This window comes from Scardinius erythrophthalmus, assembly GCF_964197995.2.
Source record: "Scardinius erythrophthalmus genome assembly, chromosome: 10".
Lineage (NCBI taxonomy): Eukaryota > Metazoa > Chordata > Actinopteri > Cypriniformes > Leuciscidae > Scardinius > Scardinius erythrophthalmus.
The window spans coordinates 17,631,812-17,643,286 of record NC_138230.1 but is presented as its reverse complement, the minus strand read 5'-3'; the positions used below and the strand labels follow the sequence as shown (position 1 = coordinate 17,643,286).

Sequence of the window (11,475 nt, the reverse complement as noted above, 5' to 3'; positions counted from 1 at the left end):
TTTTGTTTTCCTACCCTTTCCATTCCTTTCTTTTTGCTCTCTATCACTCCCATTTCTTTTCCAATTACTTCCCTTCCCTCTTAACCCACCTAAACATTGTTAACAGTATGAGTGATTTAGTTATTAATTCACATAGACACATTACCACATAAAGCTCAGTATATGAACCCCTACCGTGGCCTTTACCTCCATTTTCACCCTCCTTATCTAATTTTTAACCAACTGTTAAGTTCAGCCTTTTTGTTTCTCTAATGACATAAATGTTCATTGGTTTTGCTTCTGAGACCATGATCTCTTGATGTTTATTAATATTTGATTGTCAAGTGAGAGATTGTGGCCATTACAACGTGGATTATTATTTAATGCTGCAGGGACGAGAAAGGGTTGTTTCTCATAGGGATTGTCTGATTTTAATAAGAGAGGCTGTGATGAATATTGCTGGCTAGTTACTGCCTGAAGCTCTAGACAAACTGGTCTAATAGCAGTGTGTATGCGTCTGTTACTGACCTGGTAGTGTGCATGTGTGAAAGTTTGTGATCAGGTTAATACAGAGTGTTATTTTTATGTAGTCACAGTCACACTGAATATATATATATATATATATAGTTATAGAATATATATGGGCTATTTAAAACACTCTCACTTGCTCATTCACTTTAAACCTCTTTTAATACATAAAACAGTATTAATACATAAAACATAAAAATACATGCTGAATATATAGAATAACATGTCTGCAGAGTCTAACAGTAAGTTTTAGCATAAATATTTCAGTAACACTTTATTTTTACTGTGTAAATTGTAAATTAACGAGTTCTGATGAACTACATGTACTTAAAAGTACTTCTTAAATTGCATGTTACTTGTACTTACATGTCATAGTTATTATTGTTGTAGTCATTAATATTAGTAAGTTAATCTGTGTAACAGGGACACAGAAAAATACAGCTTGTTATTTTTACTGACCATGAAACTTGAACATGAAAAAAAAATTGTATCCATCCAATTGGAAATGGAATGTTTTTCTTGCATATTTGTGACATACTGTACAGTTGATCATATTTTATATAGATATATTTATATGTTTTACGTCATCTTTATGCAAGATCTTTATCACAAAAATGTGAAGATGTTGTGATTTTGTTCCCAATATTTTAATTTTAGTGTCACTGCATTGAGTTCTAAGAGATAAACTCTTAGATAACCATCTGATGGTAAATTGTGCACTGATGTAATTGTAAACACTATAAAAATGTTGCAAGTTTTGATAGATGTTTCCTTTAGTTGACAGTCTGTACGTATTTGATTTGCTCGCATCACTTACGTCATCTGCGGTCAGACTGTTTTTTTTAGAATTTGAAACTATCAGAGGATTCCTGATGAATTTAGCTAGTGCTCTTAAAGATGACATAAAATGAAATGCATACCAGTCAAAAGTTTGGTTAACATTTAAAAAAAAAGAAAATATTATTAAGAAAGGAACTTACTACTCGAAGAATCCTGAAAATGTATCACAGTTTCCACAAAAATATTAAGTAGCACAAGAGTTTTCGACATTGATAATAATAAGAAATATTTTTTAAATCTGAAGGATCATGTGACACTGAAGACTGGAGTGATGGCTGCTGAAAATTCAGCTTTTCCATCACAGGAACAAATTACATTTTAAAATATATTGATATAGAAAAGTTATCGTTATACTGTAATTGTATTTCATAATAATATTACTGCTTTTACTATATTTTTGATCAAATAATTGCAGGCTTGGTGAGCATAAGCGACTTCTTTAAAAGCATTAAGTGGAAGGTAACTGTTTTATGCCATTTTTAACCTTAATGATACATTTGTCTGTTTTCTGACAGTATGACAGTGACGGAGAGCACAGTCAGGAGCTCCAGAGAACAGAAAGATAATGATTGTCTTACTGAAAAACATATACTTAGGCAGACTGTTTTGCTCTCAATTTTGTTTGTATGTTTATGCTCTTCATATCCCACAACTGCAGTCTTTTTCTTGTGATTTATTGTCTTGTTTATTAGTGGGCGGTATTATTTCTATTCACCTGAGAACATGCAGTTATTGTATGTTTCCCCTCTGTATTTGCTTTCTAAAAAGCACCATTGTATGAACATGCTTTTTTACTGTGGTTATACTATAGTTTTACTATATACCATAGTACCACCACAGTACTTTTAAAGATTTATTGATGGAATCTAAGGGCTTCTACCCCGTTGTCTTGTTTAATTAGGTTTTAACTGATTTTGGATGCACCACACTATATCTATCTATATCTATCATTTAACAAGACAGGCACCTGCCCTTCTCAGCCCTCAAATGCACTTGCATGCAGAGCAAATCCTCGACAGTTAATGTGAGTTCCCCTTTCCCCTCTGCCAGGTGTCAGTGGTTCATCTGTTAAAGACCGTGCGCCTGCTGAGACTCCTGCGCCTGCTGCAGAAAATGGACCGTTACTCCCAGCACAGTACGGTGGTGCTGACCCTGCTCATGTCCATGTTTGCACTGCTGGCTCACTGGATGGCCTGCATCTGGTACATCATCGGCAAGAAGGAAGTGGAGAGCAACGCGGACACCTGGGATATAGGTGAGACTGGCACACAAAATTTACTCATTGACTCACAGACAGAATGAAAGTGTATATATGTGAGAGAAAACCAACCTAGTCTCCCTGGAAAACATGCTTCTACAGTACCTACATTTTTGCAAAACACCAAAAATTACCTATACATACAACTGTGTGGTGTTTTTAATATGCTTTAAAGGGCACCTATTATGCAAAATTCACTTTTACATGGTGTTTGGACATAAATGTGTGTTGGCAGTGTGTGAGCAAAACCACCCTAGAATGATAAAAATCCACCCAGTAGTTTTTTTACTATCTCAATAAATCACAAGCACTGTCTCAGAACGAGCTGTTCTAGATTTCCCTCATTGTGACGTAGAAATGAGCTAAGCCCCACCGACGTTATTTGATTGACATCTGGTTTTGGCATAGACCCCGCCCTCGGTGATCTGTTCTGCACACCAGCCACCGCCATTGTTTCAACGACAGCCGGTAATGTCTCCTAAGAAGTGTAGGTGTTCTGTTGTGGGATGTAAAAATGGACATACTAGTCTTCACTGACATCAGAGCCACTGAAAACGCAGCGGATGGATTTTATTTATGAAGAAAAGGCACCACTTAAACTTCCTAAATACAAGAATCATTTTCTGACTGACTGTTTAGTGAACGAGGGTCAAAGTTAATCCTCAAGTGTGGATCGTTGCCTACTGTTCGCGATCCAACGTCACCTCCAGAAGTAGTAAGTGTATTTTATGATTTATGAGCAAATAGTCATTTCAATCGATGTCAGCCAGTTCAATAACAAATGCGTCTAAAGCTATTTATTGTCGTCGTCACAGGATGTCTCAACAAACGTCAGACAGTTTTATGTCACGTACATTATTTTTTGCAGCAATAACAAATGTATAATGAATACCTCTATCTCCATAGACAGTATATAAACGTCTATCTCCCTGTAGCATATGTTTTCTGGTTCTGTAACGTTGGCCATCTTCTCATATTTGCCACATAAGCGTGTGTGTAAGTTTAAAAAAATTGCGCGAAAATTATCACAATTTGTGTGTGTGTGTGTGTGTGTGTGTGTCTGTGTGTGTGTTGCACATCCATAATTGCAAAGGGGACGCGATTAAAACTCTATAAGTACATACATGTATGTATCAAATAACCTTTCCGAGACGTTTAGTCCATTCTCTCATTCGTGTTTATTCTGTGCCGGAGTCTCTTCATTATCTAGGTCCAGCAGGGCGGGGATATGCAGCTCATTTACATTTAAGGTGGTATAGACCAAAAACAGGTCTTTTTAAAACAGGCCCCAAAAATGACATATTCAAATGGTTATAATAAATTAACTGTGGGGAATTTTGTGCTGAAACTTCACAGATACATTCTGGGGACACCCAAGACCAATATTACATCTTGTAAAAAGGGGCATAATAGGTGCCCTTTAAGACAAACCATGTGCATATTCATGTCAACACAATTGCTAAGTATTTTCTCCTTAACTGCAGTGAAAAAAAGACAGTCTCAAATATTTTGAGAAATCACAGGTGTTCCTTACGTCACAAACTATCTTGTAAACAATCACGTCAACGTGCATGCGGGCGGGTTTTAGCATATCATCATTACTAAATGCCGCGAAGCATTTGCTGTCAAAATGCTGTCTCAAGAGAAGCCAGGTTATCCCGGTATATTTTTCAGTTGATATGAAAAATCAGGTACATTTAGCAATATAGCGGGTGAATTATGTATATGATGTATATTCCGATGTTATGAATATGAGCTACATGCCTTTCTCCACTGCCATTCTAAGTATAATGATTTTTAGAAGGCAGCTCTGAGATGGCGAACGGGAACATGGTTTGTGTAACATTAGCAACACATTATTAACTGTTTGATAACTTAGTCAAGCAAAAGGCTAATCATATTAATTACCGTTATGTGTCTGATGTTGTAGAGTGATACATAAAACGCATTACCATTCTGATACATCGACTTGTAGACAAGCCTGTATAATTCGCTCTTCCACTTTATCTGAATCATTTTCTGGTTCAAACATATATGGCTGAATTAAACCAGTATTTCCACTTGCTATTGTGCAGCGTTTACTACAATAAAGTTGTCAGAGTGGATCTCTGAGCTGGTGTGAGTGGAGGTGGGGCTAATTTGCATATTCATGAATTCGCGTATACTTAATGAAGCAAGGGTGTAGAGTTACATTCAAGCTATTTTAAGGCATGAATAAAAAACATTTCACAGGAAAAAGTATTTAAATATGGTGATCAAAAATGAGTTTTTAGGGAAAAAATTACTGACTACAGGACAAAAAAAACTTTTTTCAGCTACAATAGGTTTATATAACGTAGTAAGAAATACTACTGAAATTGAATAATCATAGTCTTCTGTTTACGTTAATTTAAGACATAGCCAACTATTTTTATGTGAATACTCCGCACGACTTGATTTGGACATTATTGTGCGTATATCTGACCATTCAAGCGCAATAAGACGGAAAAGAGAACTGGATTCACGATCGCATGCTGTCTGAGAGGGGTGCTTTCTGTGTACGCGTTTGGGTGTGTGTCAGTCACAGGAGCACCAACCACATGGAGTTCTTTTTCACAGCTTATTGCACTCAACATCAAGCATGTCCCACTCTCTATTTTCTCATTCATGCATGTTTCTTTATCACTCAGTACTGTGCAACGTGAATATATTTACACACCACAAAAAAACTATATAGTAAAATGTCCAACAATAGACATTTTATATTTTGGTCACAATATATACCGTAAGACCGCCCAGCCTTATTTGCATCACATGATCAGCTCCATATGTATGGCTTTTCTGAAGTAGTAAACTTGCTCAGTAGCTCATATCGTACAGCTATGCACTTGCGAGGAAGAATGCTCGGGTACAAGTCCCATTAACCCTTGTGCATCAATTTAAAAAAGTTACTCATAGGTCCAAAGAGGACAAAAATGTCCATGTCAAAAAACGGTCATAAAAAGTTGAAGCTTGGGAGCACAGACTTAACTTTGGTATCATTTTAAAGAATACCCTTGGCAGATTATTGCTGAAGTTAAATTTTTTTTATAAGTAAATCCAAAAAAAAGTTATATAGGTTTAAGTTTATGAAAATTATTTATGAATATTATTTTATATAAAATATATATTTTATGAAACAAGTTGAACTCTAAAACGGCTAGAAAATCAAAGCCATAAATCTAAATAAGTTGTGTTCCAAATTTGAGGTTGATATCTCAAAAAATGAGCTTTCAGTAAGATTTTGTTTGGGCGCAGTACCAAACTTTCCCCATTGGATCCCAGCAAAACTCCTCTGGTCACACAGTGATTGGCATTGTCATTTGCAGTTGAGTTTTTCTCTATCAATACTACAAACACACAAACACATTTTTTTTTATATAACACACATACCAACCACACTCTGACATCCATACCAACACACCCACACAATTATCATTGCATAATTTATCCAGTTGGCTCTATAATAGCTCAAAATTCATGCAGTTAACAGTAACAAAAAACAAAAACTTACTCATAGGTCCAAAAGGGACAAAAATGTCCAAGTCAAAAAACTCTCATAAAAATGTTATGCTTGGGAGCAAAAACTTAAGTTTGGTCTCATTTTAAAGAAGACCCTTTGCAGATTGTTGTTGAAGTGAAAAAAGTGAAAAACGTGCAACCAAATGTTTTTTATAGAAGTTTAAGTTTATGAAATATATTTATGAACATTAAAATTAATATTTTATATAAAATATATACAAGTATTTTGTATAACTAGTGCAACATTTTTTTTTAAATGAAATGGGGGTGAAATAGTAAAATTACAATAAAAATAGACACCTGTGCCAAAATTTTATGCAGTAAACATTAAAAAAACCCAAAAACTTACACATAGGTCCAAAAGGGACAAAAATGTCCAAGTCAAAAAACTCTCATAAAAATGTTATGCTTGGGAGCAAATACTTAAGTTTGGTCTCATTTTAAAGATGACCCTTGGCAGATTGTTGTTGAAGTGAAAAAATTTAAAAAAGTGCAACCAAAAAAATGTTATAGAAGTTTAAGTTTATGAAAAATATTTATGAACATTATAATCAATATTTTATATAAAAAATATATTTTATAAAACATTTGGAACTCTAAAACTGATATAAATTCAAAGCCATAAATCTAAACAGGTTGTGTTCCGAATTTGAGGATGATATCTCAAAAAATGAGCTTTCAGTAAGATTTTGTTTGGGCGCAGTACCAGACTTTCCCCATTGGATGCCAGCAAAACTCCACTGGTGAACACAGTGATTGGATTTTCGATTTGCAGTCGAGTTTTTCTCTCTCAAATATTACAAGCACACAAACACACTTTTTATTTTATTACACACATACAAACCACACTTAGACATCCATACCAACAGACCCACACAATTATCGTTGCATAATTTATCCAGTTGGCTCTATAATATGCCGAAGCAGAAAACAGGAATAAAGCGAGTATTTGCTTTATAGGCCTAACCTGAAAAAATGGCACCATCTGATAAAAAATGGTAAAAATGTCAATTTTGAAGCCTTGCCAACAGAATGAAAGCCTATTAAAAAAGATTGCATCATTTTATAGTTAAACGGCACAGGGATTAAAAAATGCAGTTTTAATGGGTTTCAATGGGGACATTTTTGTCCAAAAGGCGCTGAGAGGAAGTATTTTGTGTAACTAGAGCAAAATAGATTTTTTAAAGGAAATGGTGATGAAATAGTAAAATTCCAATAAAAATACACACCTGTGCCAAATTTTATGCAGTTAGCATTAACACAGGCAAAGTGATCCAAAAAACAAAACTGAAAAGGACAAAAATGTCCTCAAGGATGCACAAGGGTTAAACACTAGTTATGGCACTAAATAAAGAGTTAAAATACTTGTAGAAGCAAGCTAAAATGGCATGGTTGCTTCAGTGGATGCCTTTTTATCTCATGTTTTCTTTTGCTTTGGTTAGGTTCAATGTAGTGTTTAGTCAAGTTGGTACGTTATTTTCAAATGCAACAGAGCATTAACCTTTTAGCACCACTAACATTTCTGAACCGCCACAATGTACAAATGAAGCGATACGTGTTTTTGTCCATACAATAAAAGTCAATAGGGTCCAAAACAACTCATTCTCCACTGACTTTCATTATATGGACAAAAAACACTGAAACATTTTTAAAAACATCTTTTGCTTTAAACATAAGAAAGATTTCAAATAAGTTTTAAACAACATGAGGGTGAGTAAATGATGACAGACTTTTCATTTTGAGATTAACTATCTCTTTAAGTTTTTAATTATTGAACCGAAGCAATCATGCAACACTGTGTTAATTGATTCAACGCAGTCTGGCTCTCCAGTTTCATTTCAGTTTGTAATGGATTTGTTAAAGCTGCAATATGGACATAATATGAATGGATTTAATCTGATGCGTTCGGAGCAAGACAGAGAGAGAGCGATGAAGACATCAAATGAGAATGGAAAGCAGAATTTATAGTTACAGAAGAAGCGCGATAAGCCTGACACTGTTAGCTGGTGTTATGGACAGTTATAGTGGAGGAGGAAGATAGGAAGAATGCACCAGGGACAGCAAGCAGCCAAGTGAGTGAAAGAGTGAGCGAACGGCAAACAAACCAGTCACCCAGACGTCGTGCCGCGGGCCTCTCTCCATCTTGACTGCAGGAGGGGCTGTAATTAGGCCCAGTGTGCTTCTCTATGGTCTGTAATGACGGATCGCTGTAAAAGTACCAGAGTTCACCGCACGGTCCCCTATCAGTATTGTTGGAAAGTTGCAGCTTCCCCTCGGCATCCAACCACTGACCCCCGGCCTGCTCTGATGGGCTGTTACTATAGCAACGCTGGGCTGGAATCTCCTCTCTGGTACCCGGATTTAGATAGTGTGGTATGTGAGAACTGATGGGTCGCTCCTTATCAGCAAACACAAGGATTGTTTCATAAAGAAGGCAAACTCTGTTTGATGAATTGACTGTGAATTCCAAACAACTACTGTTAGTGGAAAACTGTTTGGGGGCCGCAAGATGTTCCTTCTGCTTTTCATGTAACCAGTTCATGTACGTAAGTCTGCCTTACAAAAATGTACAAATGTGATAGTACCATGTTAAAATGATGTATCAAATTGAAATACTATGGTGTAGAATGAATGTTATTCATGGTGTTTACATTATACAGTACCTGTCAAAAGTCTGGAAACACTACAGTGTACAACTGTACATTTGTTAATGCAGTTTTGTGGACAATTAATTAGCCCCTTAACAATTAAAGAGCCGCTTATTAATGAACCAAGTCACTCTGAGACCCTGAAAACACTATTTTGCACTTTTCTTGAAGCGTATATATAGGTAAATCGCAACCTTTGTGATTCGAAAATAGCTCTGGCAACATCGCGATTTCTGTTTAATATTGGTATATAGTGTAGCCCTACACTAAGCTGTATGTGTGTGTGTCATTCACTGAAACGTAAATTTCGCTGCTGCCGAGTGACTTTGCACAAACTACATTTTCCCCCTCTGCGACCCACAGTTTGAAAACCCCTGAGGTAAAGAATCTAAGTGCAGCAGTATAGTATTTTATTAACAAAGAACTCAAAATGAAACACTCATAAAAACAGAACTGAACAACCGGGTTAAACACTACGGGAACTGACCAGGAACAGAAAGAAACACAGAGCTTAAATACACAGACAAACCAATCAACAAAATGAGTCACAGGTTTAAACGATAATCAAATAATGTGTAACTAAGAAAATTAACTGAAAACACTGGAAGCTTAACTAAACTTGTAAAAACCCAACCAAACATACAAAGAACACAGATTAATGTGTTTCTTTCAATTTTACAGGGTCCCCGCGGATGCTTAAAGTCTTAAAAGTTCTTAAATTAGATTTTTTAAATTTAAGGCCATAAAAAGTCTTAAAAATAATTTGTTTTTAAAAAATGTCTTATTTTTACTTATGAAAGGTCTTAAATTTTAGATGACACTTTGACTTAGACTTATCTAAATGCTTTAGAAATTAAAACAATCTAATTAGCGTAGGCCTACGTATTATTTTTTTAATTCTATCTTGGTGGATTTGCTTGTTCACGTGACTATTCGCGTCACTTACGGCAGCATATTAGCCTACGTCTGTCTCCTGCACGCGAGAGGAGAGAAGAAAACGAGTAAATGTCAGTTCAATTGTAAGTTCATTCTTTATGTGCTTAGGAGTGTGCGATATTGTCTATGAACTATGATGATATTGTAATCATTGTTTTAACTATGTACGAGGCACTGCGAGTGCGAGCTGACATCGCGTTTGTCTCTCATGCTTGCTTTCACTGCGTAATGTGTCAGTGCAGTTATAGATGTCCCCAAATGAGTTTTTGTCTTATATTTATATCATATTATGTTGTTATATTAGAATATCACATGAGCAAGAGTGCTGTTTTCCTTTGCACAATTGTGAATGTGCTATTTATTTTATACAACAGTTAAATTAACAATAAAGTTAACACTGTGAGTTACTTTTTGGACACAATATTGTCAATTTTCACTTTATATCGCTGACGAGAATTTTATAATGAAGCCGTGGTCCAACAGACAGTGATGATTTTTTTTTTTTACTGAAATCCGCTTTTTGAACAAATCATTTTAACGATTCAATGAACAATCACTTGTTTTTCTGAATGAATCAGCCATTTGAACAAATCGGTTGAATAAATGACTCCAACAACTCTCTTATTAAGACAGTGACTTGCCGCCACCTACTGGTGGTTTTAGTTTCATATTTAAAGTATCCTTTAATTAAAACGTTAAAATGATCAATCATTTCATATTTAAATATTGAATAGCTTTATTTATGCAATTGTGAAAGAAGTGTAAATATAGTAGGCTAATGCCAGTTTTGATGCTGCTTCTGTGTCACCTCTACACTGCAAGGATGGATTTTAATTTAATGATTTATTTTAACATTGGTACTGTGTTATTCTAATATAATATAATTTGAATGTTAGAATTTGACATAAAAGGTAATGAATGCATACCTCTAAATACGTTTAGAAACAATGTCCATATGTAGGTGAAAATGCCCCTGGAAATCAATTTAAGGTGGCAAATATTGCCCCTTAATAAAAATGTTAATTTCGGTCACTACTGTGAACTGACCACGGCATAGAATATAAAAAATATGAATATCTTCGTGGGTCTGCTGTCAACAACAGGCCTAAACCAGCCAGGGTACCAGTACAAAAACACAATCAGTAAAATATCATTAATTATTATCAACAAAACTTTGAAAATATCTAGACATATTTTTGTCAATATTGCGCACCCCTAATGTATGGTATTAATTTTGATTTCTACAGGTCTTAAAAAGGTCTTAAAAAGCCTTAAATTTGACTTTAAAAATTGTGCAGATACCCTGTTTTAAAAGAACAGCATTTATTTGAAATACAAATCTTTTGTAACATTATAAATGTCTTAAGTTTCGTTTATGATCAATTGAACTCATCCTTGCTTTATAAAAGTATTAATTCTTTCAACAACAAAAAAATCATACTGACCCTAAACACTTTAGAATGGTAGTGTATGTAAAACGTTACATTTAACATTATAAAAATTTGATGAATTGCCCCAAAACCTGGCATTGCTGCCAATGAAATTTGCAGAAAGTTGTATTTATAAAAAAAAAAAAAAAAAAATATATATATATATATATATATATATATATATATATATATGTCACCGGCAAAGTGTGTAATCCCGGTATTGTATAGAATGCCTAGGCAATGTATAGAATTCCTGATGTTTTTTGCAAAAAATTACATTACCTAATTTTATACATTAGCTAGGCATTCTATAGAA

General features: G+C 34.8%; 1 protein-coding gene across 1 annotated transcript in view; it reads left to right on the top strand.

Annotated features, from left to right (window-relative positions):
- The window catches only part of kcnh8 (potassium voltage-gated channel, subfamily H (eag-related), member 8), a gene marked incomplete at both ends in the record, with an annotated part of 80,597 nt that overhangs the window by 31,847 nt on the left and 37,275 nt on the right, over positions 1-11,475 (top strand). The window contains one exon of the mRNA XM_081376529.1: positions 2,398-2,602. Within this exon, the coding sequence (XP_081232655.1) occupies positions 2,398-2,602 (205 nt within the window). The remainder of the gene's footprint in view (positions 1-2,397; positions 2,603-11,475) is intronic.